The sequence below is a fragment of the Dermacentor variabilis genome, unplaced genomic scaffold (assembly GCF_050947875.1).
Source record: "Dermacentor variabilis isolate Ectoservices unplaced genomic scaffold, ASM5094787v1 scaffold_13, whole genome shotgun sequence".
Lineage (NCBI taxonomy): Eukaryota > Metazoa > Arthropoda > Arachnida > Ixodida > Ixodidae > Dermacentor > Dermacentor variabilis.
Window position 1 is genome coordinate 29,351,067 of NW_027460291.1, and position 18,722 is coordinate 29,369,788.

Consider the following 18,722-nt stretch of genomic DNA (forward strand, 5'->3'; position numbering starts at 1 on the left):
CGAAGAGAGTGAAAATGCTGGAGCCCTCCTGCATGACTCGATCAATAAATATAGTCTCCAGATTGAAGGACATAAACGGATTTCATTTGTAAGAACCCAAACTTTGCTACGGGTTCTCGCTGACCCAAGCAGGCTGCGCGCTCATGCAGGCGCTTGCATCCCCCAATCCGAAACATGTATGTCTAAAATAAACTGATTTCTCGTCTCCAATAAAATTCGTTCAGTAATGTCGAGCGTACGATGCGATGACTCAGTTTAAATGTAAGCGCGTTTCGAGCAAGGCTCCTCAGGCTTTGCAGCGAAAGGTTTGGTTTCACAGCAGATGACAATAGTACGAAACGGCTACGGGATTGGTTAGGCGTCAGTGTACAGAAGGAGGAGCTCTCTCACGTGCCACCAAATCCGGCTCGCACGATCCTCAAGGAAAACAAGCGACCAGCGCTTTCTTTGAGAATCATGCACCACGTGCCGATACGAGGCGAAAATTTGTGCTTCAAGAGGCCGCCGCTTACGACAACCCCAGGAACCGCAGCGCCGAGCAACCTGATCGGCGAACTCGAAAGAGCCAGCGGCCGCGGGAACCGCAGCACAGGTGTGCGCGCGCCCGGCGGCTCTCGTCACGCCGCCATTGCGAGGCTTCGTCAGCATCGTCGAGTGCAGTGTGGAGCTCGGCTTCACAGTCGCCATGCGTACACTGGGTGCCTCTCACCTTTATGACGCTCACGGTGACCTGGTCGTCGGCGCTGGAGCGTAGCATCCGTTCGGCAAGCATCGCCCACGCTGGGGCGCGAGACACGCTCCGACGGCGGCGGCGGCGAATCGCGTCGTCTGCTGCCGCACCGGCGTCTGCTCGAGCGTCGAGGGGCGGAGCCGCTAGCTATTCCCACCTTCGATCAAGATTTTGAGGCGGAGCTTAAGCAGCGCTCCGCCCACAGAGGGCAGTCGTGCCCTCGGCACTAACCGCACGGCTACGCCGGACGCGAAACGCCCTTGCAAAGAGACGAACAGCTTCGGCGGAGCCCACAGGCGGGGGGAGGGTTGTAGTCGTGGCCGTTTTGTCTTTTCCAGCGTAACCACTGTCGTGCTGCTGCTGCTCGTTTCTTCTGCGTTGAGCGGCGCCTGTCGGGGGCTCATTAGCCGAAGCGCTCGAAGCGTCCACGTGCCGCGCGCGCCTGCGAGGCTGATTTTCCCGCTGAACACGGACAGGCGGGAAGACCCGCTCGAGTGTTGTCTTCGATTTTTTTCTTCTTCTGCAGAGTTCTGCTGAAAAGACAGAAACATTAAAATATATTTATTTTTTCCAGCTGTCTCTTCAGAGAAACTCGGTCTAACAGCGGGACGTCGATCGCTCTAATTTGCCGGCACTCGCCCGTGCAGGCAATTAATTCCCCTCGGGGTTGGGACGTTTGTTCCGCCCGGCTCGTGGTGTACCGACTGGATGACGCTTAGGGCTCAGTTCGGGAAAGGAGGAAAGGTGCGGTGCGCCACGAAGGAAACGGGTTCGGTCAGTAAAGGCGCAGAGGGGGCCCAACAAAAAGAGGCGCATTCAAAGCTGTTTGCTGGCTCTGAAGGCACGAAGCTTCTTGCCTGTTGCATGCCGATCATAGAACGTGTGCGGTTGAAGGCCTTGGGGGAGGCGCCGTGTGAGGTCATTAGAACGTGAGGTTCGCCATCGCGTTTCATAATGATTATAAATATTCGTGTTATTTGGTTGCCTCAGCTCGCTCCATGGGGTTCCGCCGCTACATTTAATTTCCGCACTTGGAACGCTTGCCTACTCGCTAATTTAGAACCAATAACACCTCAGATACTTAAAGTCTACTGCTTATCAATAATGAATATCAAAAATTAATTTCGTTATACATAATTTTGCCCACTCTGCATGTGTGCATGTGCGTGCATGGAGCAGGGATGAGACGAAGAAAACAATTCTGCAGATCTGAGCGATTCCTCCCACCCTGAAGGCAACAACCAACACGGCACGTAGCCGTCTATACAATAACAATTTTTTCTTTGCTACGCGCACAACAATGGAATCGCCAGCTTGCCTGCTGTGATCTGCTGAACGCACACACAGACGCCACTTCCCTTATGGAGCCTGCTTGGCGCCGCTGAAGCTGACTTCGATCGACGACAACGGTGCCATAGGAAGGACAGACGCCAGAAGCATTCAAAACAACAGCAGACAGAAAAAGCGAGCCGGGGCTCCATTTCACCAACTTCGTGCAGTGCGGCGAAAGTGATAGGTCGGGTCAGCCAGTCAAAATAGGGAACCTGGGCCCGTATTCGCAAAACGTGCTTACGCTAAAAGCTTTCCTACCAGCCAATAGTGACGTAGGACATATTATTAGCGAAGGTGATCAGACAACGAACAACACAACTTACGAACGAAAATATTTGGAAATTTGGCCCCAGAGCTCCAGTTCACTGGGCGTTTCGTTCCGTAAATGTTCTGCGCCATTGGCCGATTGCCTTCGCTAAAAAGTAGACGCAGGCTCAGGCTCCTGTTGGAGTTATCCAAATGATGCGCAAGCATTTGCTACTAATCACCTCCTGTTTCGTCATCGTATGCTGCTTTCTTTTTTTTTTTGGGGGGGGGGGGCATAGTTTTGAGAAACATCGCGAAAGAATCGTCAAAAGGAGAAGCGTGGTTGCAACGCCGAAATGTAAACTGAGACGACGAAGAAGAGGCGAGTAGTAGCAACCTTAATCCACTCATTGTATACATAATTCCCAGACCATGTGGACGTGGGATGAAATGACGAGAGAAATTTTGTAAATGAAACAAATGTATAGAGCATATAATATGTACACTGGCTCTTGTTTGGCTTTTCATGTTACCTTTCTTCATTGTCTTAAACAACTAAAATTAAATTATGGGATTGTACGTGCCAAAACCCCGGTCTGATTATGAGGCTTGCCGTAGTGGAGGACTCCGGAAATTTGGACCGCCGGGGGTTCTTTAACGTGCACCTAAATCTAAGTACACGGGTGTTCTCGCATTTCGCCCCCACGGAAATGCGGCCGCCGAGGCTGGGATACATCTCTATCTTCAAATTGGATTATGGTATGTTTGGATGCTGCTGCTACTGTCTGGAGGATGAGTACTGGCCGATGCGTGCTGTAGTACATGACGTAGTTGACGGGTGTCACACTTGGTAGACATGGGGCCCTATAACGTAAAGCTATTCCAATGTGTTTTTATTCCAATCTCCTGACATCAAATTTGCGTAACCGCCGGGTTCTCTGAACAGACCAATGAAACGCTCTCCTCGTTCATAGGAGGTCACTTTTGTTTGCTTTAAAAACGAATAACATCGCCTACACTGAGCGGCTTGTCTTATCTAATTGGCTCACAAGAGGCGAGGAGCACGCTCAAGTGGAGAGGGATTCGATAGGGCCGAGCCACTGCACTGAAAATCGATAACCGGATGAAGAGGGTGGTGCCGGCGTGTGCGATTCGTCCGCTTTCCCTGACTTAGCTTGCGGTGGCTCGTCGACAATCGCGGCGGCATGCAAAGGAAGCATAAGAATGACGCTAAAACGGATCCTCAGCAAATGAGGGTTGGCAGAACGAGGTCGTAAATGGGCCGAAGGTGCTCGAAAAGGTTACACGGCCACGTAGAAAGTTTTATTACACGCAAATAAACCCATGCTCTTCGACAGGTGCGACTAGCCAGTGCCTGAGCGATCGGCGGTAGCCATCTTCAGTTTTGTTCGGCATATTAATGCATCTTTATCGCGTGCACGTCACTTTGACGCGGTGAGTTCTTGCGGTTTTGTGACGTCGCGTGAGAGGCAGGGGAAGTGGGCGCAGCCCGAAAACGTTTGACCAATGGCCGAGGGCCAATGGAGAAGAGGCGTCGAATCAGAAATAACTATTTTTCCTTTGTTCGGTCAAATCATGCATAATCGATGTGTACGCGTTATATCAGATGGGGAGCTATCGCGGTTTTTGTGACGTCGCGTGACAGAAAGGTGAAAGGGGGGTGGTCCAAAAAGTTTTTGACCAATCGCGGAAGGCTGATTGCAAAATTGGAATAGAAAAGTTTGGAATAGTTTTACGTTATAGCGCCCCTGGTACGTACACGTCATCGATGATGTTGGCCTCTCTTGATGCGAACCGTGCCTAGTCAACCGTGATCAAGCGTACCCCGGCTGCGATTGCGTATGGTTGCGCAGTCCCTATATTGAAAGCGATCTGCGATGGGGACCGAGCACGCCGAGTGCTGATAGCTTCGTGTGCGCTGTGTTCCCGGCTCTTAGACTGCGCTGAAGCGAGCACCAGCACGAAGGGCAAGTCGTTAGCTGCTGCGGGCCCTATCTTCAAAGTGATCGTCCTAGGTGACCGACGGACGGACGGATGGAAGGGTTTCCTCGATGCGTGTATATGGATGGATATGCTTGCACATTTAATATATCTGGCATCAGGATCGGCTGAAAGCTTCTCTTGCGAACAGTTCTATCCTAAGAGCCTTTTGTGGATACAGGGCCAGTGGAAGGGCTACTTCACGCGGTTCACATGTGATCACGCCCCGCGTGAGGCCGACTGAATGGAGGCTTCACGGAAGGTATGAATACGCAAGCCCTCATCTCAAAACAGGCCTCGACCCCCGTTTACTGATTGACTGGGGAAACTAGGTGGAGTGCATCGCTGCGCTGTATGTAGATCGCGGACTGGGAAAATGAGTTTATGTATACCTTCGGCCTTTTTTACTGTACTGTCGCAGTAAAATGAATAGCAGCGGCTCGTTTCGGTTACTTGTTACGTACATTCATTCACTAGACGTCAATTATTCTCGACAGGTGGTTCAAATGCGACGAGAATTAGTGAACACAGTCAAACGTGAGCGTAAGAAACCGGATAAAGCGAATTATTATCTCTATTGAAGAGGCAAAGCTTCTTCACCGATGATTATGTAAAATGAATGCACCATAACCGAATTGGCATTGAACAAATACAACTCGGGGCGACCACCAGCTGCAGTGCCACAAAGCTCGTGCCAGACACGCGTATGGGACACACATGTCGGCTGTACACGTGTGTCGATGACACGTGCTCACACCGTGTGGGGCCGCCTCGCCAGGCGCGTCCAGCTGGACTCTCTGCGGTCAATGGGCTGCACGCCGTCACTGCGCGGACACTGCGGGAGGGCACGTGTAACCGGCAAGCGCAGGCCTCAGGAGAGCACCGGAGGTTATCATAAAGCAGGAGGCGCAGGATCTCCGGGGCACCCATGGGGGGGCAGCGGGGGGATCAAAGCTGGAAGCAGAGCGGCCCGTGGGTTGGGGCCGCGGAGGCATAAGCGTGCCAATTTAAGGATACGTAAGCTAAGTTATGTTCGTAAAGTTAAGTTAAATGCCAAGGTAAAGCTGTTCGGTTAAGGTAAAAGAGACAGGAAGGCAGCGGTGTGGATTAGAGGGCAAACCGGATATATAGCCGATATTTTAGTTGACCTTAACAACACCGGTTGACAACCGGTGTTTACCAGGTCACGTAACGCGCATAACGGGGGTTATTATTAGAATGGGTCACTTTAAAAAATATTTACACCATTAAGAGTGTTTTCTTGTCGCACTGGTAAACACCCTTACCGGTAGGGCCTTACAAAATTTTATAGAGGACAACAATGGAGCTCGGACTAGACGTGCGATGACAAAATACGTAGTTTAATAGTATGTAATCATTCTACTTATAAGTTTTTAGGTGTCGTCTTTGAAGAAAACTTGAGCTGGACACCACATGTAAACAAGATACATGCAAATATGTGCAGGTGAATTTCTATATTGTATAACACCAGAACCTTGGTGCCAAAATGGTTAAAACTACAATTATACTATGCCCTTGTTCATTCACATATACGCTATTGTCTACTAATCTGGGGTACAACTACTAAGACAAATTTAGATAGGTTAATAATACCACAAGAAAGAGCTGCGCGTTGCATAGAAAACCTTCAACGTAGTGGCCACACTACGCCATACTTTTCGAAGGTAGACATACCATAGATAATCTATTCCAACTAAGGCTTGCTATGATACACATAGGGAAATTCTGCATGACCCAAATACCCTGTCCACATTTTTGTCATCCGTCAACTCATAATATCACCTTAGGCATAACAGACTTAGAACACCTATGTTTAGAACCAAATATAGTATTCAGACACTCACCCTCCCCCCCCCCCCCCCCATACCTAGTATCTCATTTCCTAAATAATAATCCAGAAATCGCTACTATGATTCAGGAATGCAGATCGGCTTACAGTTTAAAGAAAAAGGTTAGGAATTATAAGTAATGGTACTTAACTGTCCTTGCGGTCTCGATAACTTTTCTTTTTATTTTAGTCGATTTTTCTCTTACATTTTTTCTCCTATTTGCTATATGATGTTTTGTAACAGTGATCAGTATTATTTGCTTGTTTAGCTATTACTATGTTCTCGCGCATTACTGATGATATATTATGTATAAAGTGTAACAATCTTACTTCTTTGCATACTTGATTGCTTGCCGCATACACTTTGTTCTTTTTCTTGTTTCTACATTGTTGCACTGTATTTTCATGATGTTCCACCCCTGAGCAATGTACGGGTAGGGGGGCCTTTGTCAGGCAGTTGCATCGGCCTTTGGCCCCTATACATATATATATATATATATATATATATATATATATATATATATATGAACAAGGGCATAGTATAGTTGTAGTTTTAACCATTTTGGCACCAAGGTTCTGGTGTTATACAATATAGAAATTCACCTGCACATATTTGCATGTATCTTGTTTACATGTGGTGTCCAGCTCAAGTTTTCTTTAAAGTCGACACCTAAAAACTTATAAGTAGAATGATTACATACTTTTAAACTACGTATTTTGTCATCGCACGGAAGAAGCACTCATATTGTATATATATATATATATATATACAATATGAGTGCTTCTTCCGTATTTGGTTGAAAATAATGGAGACCGATATGTAAAAACTCCTTTTTCTTAGCGAAAACGGCGACGATACCGACCTATATTCAGCACGAAATTGTTCGCTGAGCTCAGTGAATGGTGAATCATATTTAAATTTTGTTTTCTGAAGGAGCAGTGTCATTTTTATAACGTATGACTGGATTCTTCGCCATCTTTTTTTGCGCATAAACAGAGCACGTTCTTTTTTTTCGTTTTCTTTTTTACTTCCTGAGAACTGTGAAAGATTGAATTGCGTCTTTGGAGCGTGGCTTACAGATATACGCAGCAAAATAGCACGACAAAAGACAATAAACAGTAAACCAGTCGAGAAGAAATTGTTCACTAAGTTTCTCGTTACTGCATTTGAAGCACTGAAGTATACCGTATACTCAACTGATCGATAATCTGCTGTTCAACGACGTGTAGGTCTCGACATCCAACAAAGCTCTGTATACGTTTATAAATATCCTCAGATGATGCAACAGGTGGTTCGGCGTGGGTCCTGCAACCGATCAGAACATGCATGAGCATGGTATAGAACTTTGGTATATATATATATATATATATATATACGTCCATGCACTGCAACACTAGGACCTCTCCTAGCGCTCTCTAGTTACCCCTGCCTCTGTACAGGTTGAGTTACTGTGCGGAAAAACTGCATAGTTCATTTGAGGCGTGAAGGGCTGTGCGAGCAGCCCTTCACGCTGATCAAATCTATATCACTGATCACTGATCAAATCTATATAACCTCGTATCAACTTTCGGCATGTTACTTGAGAAGCTGGAGGAAGAAAAAGAAAGTTGGTGAAAGAAAGTTGCAGAGAGAACAACAACAACAAAAAAAGAACCTTACAAGACACGACAGATAGCTTTCATGAGAAAGGCGTGGTTTGACAAGTGCACTCTACCGGAAGGGAGCAGCGACAGCAGAGAAATGTACACCCACTCATCCCCGGCCAAACAGCTTTATTCGCCCCTATACATACCGCGAGCTGTAAGGGCACGGAGATAGCATCTCGAGATAAGATCGCCACTGACCTGTCCAGCGCGGGCACGGGGACACAAGGTGGGGAACTCGGTCGCGGCCGCTCCCTCTCCCGCTCTCCCCTTTACGCCTGCATTGAGGTAGAGTCAACTTTAAGGGATGAATGCAGAGGACTTCATGAAGCAAGGTTTTGTCCTCCAGATTGGATGTGTCTTTTTGTACCTTGGTTCTGGGGCGCTGGTAGTGGAGGTCACATCCGCAACGTTGACCTTAATTTCAATGCAAGTGATAGACTATTTTGTTGGTATTTGTCTGTTCTATCCTGTGCATATGGGTGTAATTGACTTTTTTTCAATTTGTTTTTTTTTAAATTTGACAACCGGCGGCTGCCTTGCTGAAGTGAGCTATAAAGTGGTATAGAGTCGCGAGATGCGTACGTATAGCTGGGAGACGGAAGTGCTTTGGGGTAACACTCTGTGATCGGACGTTCCGGGGTGGATGTTGTTGGAGGATTCCATGAGGCCGTTGCTTTGAATATCTGCTACGCATTGTAGGACACGTTGCACATATACGGAGTAGCCCTGAAGGGCCTTCACAGCAGATGCAGGAGCTCAATCTCTTCCCCGGAATTGTCGCGAAATAGGCTTTATCCTTCAGAAAGCAATAGAATGCCTTAGCCACGTCAATTTAACCATCGTGAGCCATTGCAAGACGAAGGTCTCGTCCAGTGACCTCCAAATACGACATGCGTTACACAACACGAGCTGCAGAAGAACGCCCGACGGTACCGGACAATCGTATCATATTTCCAGCTGGCAATACAGGGCAAATGATTGCCGTATGGCTAATTCGCAAATATTCCTCTGCAAAATATTTATATTGTGGTGACACTGCTCGGGTCATTTCCATCGCGAGAAGTGCTACAAAAGACCTAAATATTGTAGGCCACCGCAATTTGCGATTTCGTCTCTTTAGAGAGGACAGCTGCTCTAATATTCGAGTGAACATTGCTGCTATAATAAAAACAAGCTGACAGTTCTGCGGTGAACAGCGAAAACAGTCCCTGAAATTAAATGCCCCACATAACAAGGATTGGTGATAGGTCATAATAAAAAAAAGAAAAAAAAAACATTTTAAGACTAAGACTGGCTTATTCTTCATGGGCATGCCGGTTGAAATTCGCGGTCGTTACCTGTAGATCTTAAAACGCCAAGAGTCTGGTACTTTCTTCCTTCGAGTCTTTCCACTTCCACTCAACGACAGCTAAGAATGGCACAGCACTCCCAGCAGCGCACATCAACATCAGATCTGCAGCATCGCGGCCCGCTTCCCGTAGCGTCGGCGATAGATCGACGGCGCAGAATAACGCGTACTTCACGGAAACTGGAGCCGCACTGTATCGCACCTTCTCGGTTTCCCCAAAATATTCTTACCGGCGCCGACAGAAGAGAGCGAAGCACGCGCAAATGCAGCGCGCGCATTCTGTGTCGGCATGCGAATCTCTCCGGATATCTCCCGCAGATGTGGTGTACATACACGGGCGCGCACAAGAGGCGAGTCATTGTCGCCCGCGGCCCTCAACCCCGACCCCAACTCTCACACACACGCGGTCGCGTCCCACGCAGCACGCGTTCGCCGCGTATAATAGGTGAGACAGACACGCACTCCCCGGCGTGCACACGGCGGCGGCGGGACTTCTCCCCACCGGGGGGGCGTCCTTTCACTACCGGGCTCCTGAGCGACGCGACGAGGACACGGATCAGCGCTCTTTCAGCGCCCGGCGAGACGCCGCCCGCTGTTGGCGGTGCCGGGGGACGACGACGCCTTTTTTCCCTAAGCGTGGCTTCCTCCCCCACACTGGTTTCGACCTGCTTCCCCGTTCCGACCACCGGTCCATACAGTATTCCTTCTTGTGCAACAAGCGTGTTTGTTTCTCCCTGTCCCCTTGTCACTCTTTTATTTCCCCTGATGACTTGCGCTCATGCCAAGATTTGAGAATGAGTTATTTTTGCGTTCTTCTTTCTTTCTCTCTCTAGCTGTGCGTGCGTGTGTGTGACGCACCGACGAATTCATTCCACTGCTAAACAGCTGAAATGTTTCACTTTACCAACCATGAACCTTCATTCATTTAGCGATTTGACGCTGTGGAAAAGCCGGCTGCATAATATCCTTGTCTCACACATTTCCGCTACATAGTTAGGGAATATATCAACCGTCCAATCAAGTCATAGTCGGTTAGGCGTTCGCTTTCTATATATGCGCAATTTTGTTTTTCTCCCTCCTGTCATGGTATAGCCTGTTTCTTTCATGCTTTCTGCATGCCGCATTCATGCGTGCCGGACAAATTTTGCTAGAAAAGTAAAGTTATCCATATATTGAAAACGAACGCATAAGCAACTGCGACTATGTGAAGCGCTGAGTGTGTTTAAAACCATTCCAGCTAGACGAATGTTTCTACCCCAGTAGTTGTGCGTCTCGACCCAATCAGGCGCCTTGCGCTCTTACTTTTCTAAAAGAAACTAACTTGGGTGCACGTTTGCAGCCTATTTCTGTTTTCGGGCAACGGGACCTCAAACACTATTTCTTCTGTTTCGACATTCTTTAGTAGCGCGACCTGCAGCAACCAGCAATAATGTGCGTGATCTGTACTGTGTGTGTGTGCTTTATAGTGTTGTGCTTCATTATGTGACATTTGCCATCTTCCTCTTCCTTTCCCCTTGCTCCCCGTCTTCCTATCTTCCATTTCTGTGTTTCTGTCTCCTTCCTTCTGAAGAGTAGGCTGGCGTTGTGCCCCTTCTGGTGGCAGTTGCCATCCTGCTCCTCGCTTTCCCTTTCCTGTATAGTGTATATATGTTTTCAAAACACATACTAATAAGTCCAGCTATATCCTTGGAAAACACTGCTGCTCCCTGGAATGCGCTGACCTTCGCCGCGGACGGTAACGAAGAATAATATATATTGTGAAATATTTTTCAATTTTTTAATCCGTATGCATTCTTCGACGAGTACCCCAGCAAAATCTGTCCGTCCAGTGATGCCTTATATCTGCAATATCAATGCATAATTGGTCAAGTTCACACATGCAATCATAATAATAAAAAATGAATAAAATAAAAATAAAAATACCAGTTACGTCGCCGTCAGGGCAATTACGAAAAGGAAAATAATGAAGTTACAACTTGTAATCGTTATAATAATGTAATTAGATTATAGATGTTATAGATTTAATATTAGCGTTAGAAAAGAAACTGGTTACGTCGCCGTCACCGCGTCAAGGCCGTAAGATAAAAAAAATGAAATTTAGAGGATGTTGAAAGGACCCTGAAACGATTTGGCGATCTTGTACAAACGTACTGAGTCGTTAGAGTAGGCCCTTCTGATCATTAACTGACGCACCTAAGTGCTCCGCGTAAAGCGTGTAATTTATTATAAGGTTTTAAAGATGTACATCGCTACCGATGGCAGCACACTGCTCGGCGGAATTTTCAGCCGTCTCTACCCATATGACGTAAATCCCCTAATTGACGTCATTAGGGCGAGCTATCCGACTGGCTGCCCAGGGAGTGTCATGGCTAATTTTTCCACCTTTATGGTGAATAAATGATGTTCGTTATAGTTGAAATGTTAGTTAATTTGTTTCTATAAAAAGAAAGTAACATCAAGAGAATGGAGAAGAACAATTTCACACTAAAGCACTTCCGGCACACAGCAAGCGTCGTCTGCTTGTGTTACAACGTGCTCCATTTTGACGAGAGCTCCACGGTCGGAGTCGGTCTCAGTCTTTTCGCGAGCACTATGATTCGACTTTACTGGGTTGTGGACTGCAAACGTAGTGACTGGCAATATGTCAAGCTGCGACATCGTGTCCCTCTGCAAGGCAGCAGACGAGCGGACTGGATGCAGCGCATCATCGGACTGCGGCTATTCGATCGGCGCCAGGATTTGCGCGTTTGCGGCCGTCACTTTACACCGGAAGATTACTAACGCAATAGCGTTTTGCGGGTCCGGTGTTAGGGTAAACGCAAGCGTAAGGAGAAAGGGCCTGGCCGTTTGGCCGTGTCGTTTCACGGCACGAGCAGAAGCGCAAATGTGAATAGTCTGCACGGTGCAGCCACCTGGTGGCACAGAGCCCAACCATACACAGTAAGAGCAACGAAATGTATTCTTCTTTGCTGTTGGTGTAAATTTTTCGCTGGAGGGTAACCGTTAACACGTTGTTTTTGTAAATGTTTAAAATGCTTTACACTTGGTTAGAGCAATATTAGCGCTTTGTTTGGCTGGTTAAGCTCTGCGTTAACAGTTGGTGGCCCGTGCAGACCGATCAGCTCGCCCACGTACGCCTACGCTAAAGTTCCTTCATCAGCTTGAGTTTACGTCTCCAGCCATCCGTCGAAACGCCCAGCTCACCTGTGGTTACAGGAACACCAGACACGTTATCTGAAAACGTTTGCCGCGAACGCTATGCACGAAGGCGAGCATTGTGGAGTAACCACGGCCTTTAGGGTGAGCCGCGATGCGGTGAAGGCGAGCGCCAGCTGGAGTTAATGCAAGGTACCGAGCGTGCCTCTCCGTGGCGCCCAGACACGCATCGCGCAGGCTGTTGCATACTCCAGGGTAGCGTATCGTACTGCTCCCGAGTTGTAGCGACGCCTGCCTACTGAAGCTCGACCGACGTTACTTATTGGGTAGCGTGGCGTTGTCGGCGGGCTGCAGGCATCCGGTAGACCATGGCGACCAAGCAAGGGCGAGACGATTTCTAGTGCGAAACTTACACGGTTTATTCAAAGGTAGATGAAAGAAAATGAGAAGAGCATGAAGTCATCAAAAGTACATTTCGGAGCCCCTTAAATAGGCTCTCTACAATCGTGGGCGGGATCTTGCTTCCGTTGACGTCACGTGACCGGCACAGGAAGAGGGCCCCTCCTCCTCTGGTTATACCGAGCCTGCTGCAAGGAAGAGGTCGTCCCGCCTCCTGGAATTGTAGACGCCTGTCCGTCTCTTCTGCGCGTTGCGGGTTCGTGGAAGTTCTCCTCTAGGTCCAATTCGAGGAAGAGGTCTCTCTAAACTCGCGCGCGCGCGCGCGTGCACACACTCACACACACACAAACACACACACAAAAGAGGTCTGTACACTGCGGGGCTTCCGGCAGACACTCGAAATGGTCATGGCGAATTAGGAAGTCACGCTTCATTTCGACGAGGCCTGGTGGAAGAAGGTCGCGTGAGAAAAAAGTCCTTTCGGCACGTGTTGCGGGACGCCAACCATCGTAAGAGAAGTAACGCCTCATTTCTACGAAGGTGGTCGGATGAAATTCCTTTCTGCACGTGGTGCCAGACGCCAACCCTAACAAGGCGCGCCCGAAATGGCGAACGCCGCGGACGGTTTGTGTGTATGAAGGGGTTTGCTTTAATTTTCGCGTAACAGAATCATGCTTTCTCGTACAGTCAAATTACGATTCGAGAGCTATCATGTCCGTAGGTTGTGTGCCACTCGTACTTTACGGTTTTTCTACGTATTTTAGCTTGAGAAATTCAATTAGTTCAGTAAATTTCTGGCATCATATTGACACGTGTACTTGTCTTTATCGGGCGACACTTTTCACCGCCTAACGAATGTTATAGCACAGCGCAGGACGCGCCTGCATGTTTCGGAAGTTTCTGGAATGTTATGGATGGTTCCATGCGCTGTCTGGTACCGAACCTTGTGTAATCTGATTGTATGTGTGCGCGACGCGAATAATGTATAACTTTGTGGAAGACCCGCGGGTCCCAGCGATTACCCTGGAACATTCGACGACTGATGTATAAAAGCCGACGCGCTTGACCCGCTCATCAGATTTTCGACGGTCGCCGACCGTGTTCGCCGCTATCGTTGTGCTATAAGTGTAGCCTGCTTTTGTGGGCACAGGTTCGCCAAATAAAAGTTAGTTTTGTCTTTCACAGTATTGCCAGCGGGGGGGGGGGGAAACTCCCTGGTTTCGGTGGCAGAGGTAATTGGCGCCATCTCTGTAATGGGCGAACGCAAAAATCCGTTTCCCTTGCATGGCCTCGTAGATCGTCGCGCGCCGATTCAGGTGGCCGAGCCCTTCCCCCTCCCCAACTCCTCCAATCGCCCTCCCTCGTTACTTCCCTCGCAACTCCCTCACCTTCGACTGTCACCGCGCGCACGCCGTGCGGCCCCAGCGGCCCGGAGCCAGCTCAGCCCGCTGCATGACGTTTCATATTTTGTTATCTGCTGTTATCGCGAAGCGTGCGCTGCTGTGCGTTGACCGGCGTGGCTAGTTTCGTCATTTTCGTGGCCCTCGGTAACTGTGTGCTTGTGCTCCGCTATGTTTCACCCGTTTCACGACTCGTACCACTCGTGCATCGTGCAGTGGTGCACAAATACCTCAAAAACAAGTCCTGCAAGGTTGTTCCGGGTGCCTAAAGATAACAGGTGAGCGCCCAGACCCAAGGACATCAGAAGGCGCATGTACACGAACACAGCCTTGTCCATTTGTGTGCTCCATGAGGCTCCGGACGTCGTTGCGCCTTGATTGTGCTACACTTGCCTCTTCCCGGTGGAGAAAGCTGATAAATAGATGTTCCTCCTCATTGTCACCTGGTCTGTCACTTGTGTTTTTCTGTGCCAAGTCTCATTCTGCAACTTCAGTAACTTGCCCAGCTTTCCATACCGCCCACAGTGCTTTTTCTGTGTGTCACGTTCTACAAACCTACTAACAGCTGAAAAATTACTGTTAGTGTTTGTGTACTATATCAGTAACCCCCGATGGGAAAACTGCGCGAACAACCTTCATGTGTAGGCATGATACGCTTTTTTTTCTTCTGAAAAGCATGAGCATTGCAAGTGTCCTATATGCAGATTTTTGCAGTTCGTGTTTATTATACAAAGGAGAGCCCAGTAGGTACGACTTAGTGCCTTAAGTGACGTAATTTTATTGCTAAGCATTGCATTCGGGTCGAAAGAAAAGTTGTGTTTTGGCTTATTTTACCTGGTCTTTGATTGAGGAATAAGCCTTTCTTTCTGCGAATCTTTTCAATGTGCTGCTACAAAAGCCGACTACCTTCTGTTTCCCTTGCCACCGTTACTCAAGTTGTGGCCAAGTGCAAAATAATGTGATAATGTGTGTTTCAGCTTTTAGTACAATGTTATTTTCTTCTGCCATGTTTTTCAATTTGTTCAGCAGTAATGAACATGTCACGCATTTCATCTACTTTCGTGCAGATTTATAAGTAAGCTTTCTTTTGGTATGGCTCTCAATCAAACAACGCTAGCATTTTATTCTATTTCTTAGGTATCTTGCGTGTCATTGCTTTTGCCATTACCAGTGAGTTTTCCCTTTTTACAGTTGTCATGACTATGTCATACACGTCGTCCAATTTTGTGCGATATCTTAGTGCATATATCAGGAGCTCGTCAACATTTCGATCTTGAGGACGTTATACAAAATTTTTTTTATGTGTGTACATGAAACGGCCTTCGCATTTTCTAGCGCTTTCTTTTGTTATTTTACCATCTGTGAAATTTTGTCTTTAGTACTCTTGCATATGTCATGCACGTTTCACTTTTGCGCATTTTTTGAGCGTGTATCACACCACGTTGTAAGAAAAATCTGTTTTCGGAAACGAAGTCAATAAAGGGAGACTAAACATCTGTTCTGTTGGAAGTGGAATTTTTTTTATGTCCCTGCACATGCTGGTATAAGTATGGGCAAGACTGCGTGCATGCCAACGCATAGCCCACTGCGCACCACGCGCCAGCTCGCAAGCAATGTCAATGCGCTGCGTAGCGTGCGCATTGCTTGCGAGCTGGCGCGTGGCGCGCCGTAACAAGCGCGCTATAAAAAAAAAAAAAAACAAGAACGCGCCGCTTACGGGTAAAAACAAAAAAAGTGAGCGGCGCGCGCGGCATGGGGGAAAGGGAGTGGAGCGGGTCGGCATAATAAAAACAAAGAAGGAAAGAAAAACATTTAAACGTTTGGAAAAGAGGTGCCGCGCGGCTGCTGGTGCTGTTGCCATTACAACGTAAACAATCATGTGCGCCGCCATTTTGCTTCTGCGTCGCCCATTGGTTAGGGCCGTAACTGTAGGGAACCTTGGCGCTAGCGTCGAAAGAGCGTCTGCTCGAAAACGGCCAATGGGACCCATACGGAGTGTCCCCCCCCCCCCCCCCCCCCCCCGGTATTGCTACTGTGTTCTTCAACGTTACCACCACGAGACAATATGGAAGGCCTGGGTTTAACGTGGTTCGAAAATCTTTTAGCTGATGCCACGTCCCACGTGAGACGCCGGATTTTCTGCGACACGTGCTCCTATCGTGTTAAAATAAATTCATCAGCCCTTCCACTCTGTGAAGAAGGACGAGCAGCGAAGCCGTGGCGTGTTTCACCTCAGTGGACGCATAGATGTATATATAGGTAATATTATTATTATAAGGTCGCCTGAGCGACTGTGACGTAACCACAACACACAACGCCCACTGGTAGTAACAGTGTGGATAGGACGCAGTTGGCCGTTAAACCGAGCCTCGACGCGAGCGACGATATGCGTTGACCGGGGCGTAGTCATAGGAGTACACGAAACAAAACACGTTTGTTTGTAATTTGCGATTGAGCATATTTCCTATTTAATTAGTTGAATGAAACTTGGAAGGACTAGAGTTTTATTCTAGTAGACAAAGATGAGGCTGTCCGTTTCCCTCCCGTCGAAGTCCATGTATTCACAGCAGACAGGGGCATTCCCCAATATTTTCAACTTCACTGTGAACTACGTAATCGTAAACAATAGATGAAACTCGACGTAATGTTAGAGTCGTTTTAGCGTCTAATGGTCACATGTTCTTTTTCATGATAGTTGCAATAAAACAAGAGTTACAGCCGTTTTCTATAACCATACTCCCTCTGTAGACGGCCATGTATTGACAGCAGGCGGGAATTCTGTAACGTGCACAAGTTCACTGTGAACCAATTACGACAAGTAAATGAAACTCGGCGTGATGATATAGTTGCCTTAGCGGCCAATTTTAATATATTTTTTCCAGGATACCTGCATTAAATTGAGAGCTACGGAGCATTCGCGAGAAACTGGAGACGAACATTTTTTCGCGCCGACGCAACGCGTAGAAGCACGGACATCGACCACCGCCGCATAGTGTAGCTGATATACGGCTCCGCTACAAAAAGCTCCGGTGTGGCCAAAAGAGGCCAGCCTTGACGGCGCTGCGGTTCGGTTGATACGATATTTCTGCAAAATAAATGGATAATTGGTCGAGTTAACGCATGCAGTCGTTATAGTAGTGTAATAACAGATTATTGGTAGCGATGGCTAGACATGGATAAGCAAGCTAAATAAGTAAGCAAAAGCGAAATAGCAGTAGAGAAAAAGAAGTCCTACGCATTAGTAGGCAATTCTCTGAATTTTTGTAGCATATTTATTACTGACTTAATCGTGTAAGTGTTCTGTGCTCTTAGTCGGCTTCTTTTGCAGATATCAACAGTACTCTTCGCTACAAGTAGGAATGTTTGTTTCAACAGGCAACACACATTTTACCGTCAACGAATCCTGAAGTGTCAATGAATAGTGATGGCCGTGCGTGGAGCACTTTGCAAGGTTTACAAAACAGCGTCAACTTCTTTAAGATGTGGGTATCGTTGCCAAAAGGATGGCGTAATCATTATATGCAGGATGTTTCAGCGAACACTTTCGACTTCTTTTTAAATTGTCTGTCGAGATAGCACAACTCTTGTCTATCAGTTGGTCTACTCGAAGAGGCGAACAATACTGGCACAAAAAATTGAAATGCCTAATCGGCTAATTAACAAATACTTACTAATTAATAGTTAAGCTAATTGCCTTGCGGCATATATTGCAATGTACAAATTCTAACCATGGAGTTCGCAAGGCTAAGCCACTTGGATCGTATAGATGACACGCATCACTTCGTAAATATGCGCCGTCAGACTTGCGGTAAGTAAGCACTGTCGTACCACTTAACAAAACGTCGCTTTATGCAATGAAGCAAGAAAGTAACTAACGCCAATGCATTTCTCCGCAAAGTTCAGGAATTAATATCTCGAAACTGGTGCCAACCCGAGAATTCGTTCCGCCTTGCCAACTTGCTGTCTAGCATGTGTAATTTGCAATATGTGCCATAAGGTAATTAGTGAAAACATAATTAGTAAGTTTTCCTTAATTAAACGAACATGCATTTTATTTTTTATGTTTTGCAAATAATGTCCGCCTCTTCGAGTAGACCAGCTCATGGACTTGAATTGTGCTATATGCCCCAGACAAATTTTTAAAAAAGTTGGAAGTGTTCGGTGAAAAACCCGGTATAACAGATCTAATGTGGGCCTAAGTTCACAAAGCTTCAGCTTCGTTCGTAAGAGCTGTTTACCTTTCGACAGCAACGTTCGATTTAATATCTCCAACATCACGATTGGTTAAAATATGCTCTTGCGAACAGTTCTAACGCAAGAAGTTTTTTGTGAATACGGACCATGGTTTTTCCCTAGTCGTATGACATTCGAAGGTAAAAACTGCCCTTATCATACACTCCGAAGGGCAGTGTGGAATCTGTTCTTCTCTCATTCGTAACGATGACTGAAAACAACCCTTTTTAACACGAGGCCACACACAGGACCGTTGTTATCAGCAAGGCTTATAAACAGAAGGCGGCGTCGTTTCCCTGCGGTTGGAAGGAAGAGAGCCCGACAGCGTCTCGTCGGGCCCTGATCAAGGATCCTGGAAGCCTACCGCTGCGCCAACTTGCC

The 18,722-nt window shown here is 47.3% G+C and overlaps 1 protein-coding gene across 1 annotated transcript in view; it reads right to left on the reverse strand.

The window, feature by feature from the left end:
• Awh (LIM/homeobox protein arrowhead) overlaps nt 1–830 on the reverse strand; it is a 172,681-nt gene extending 171,851 nt beyond the window's left edge. Inside the window, exon 1 of the mRNA XM_075677427.1 lies at nt 710–830. Coding sequence (XP_075533542.1) covers nt 710–772 — 63 coding nt within the window. The 5' untranslated portion in view covers nt 773–830. The remainder of the gene's footprint in view (nt 1–709) is intronic.
• Nucleotides 831–18,722: the final 17,892 nt, after the last annotated feature.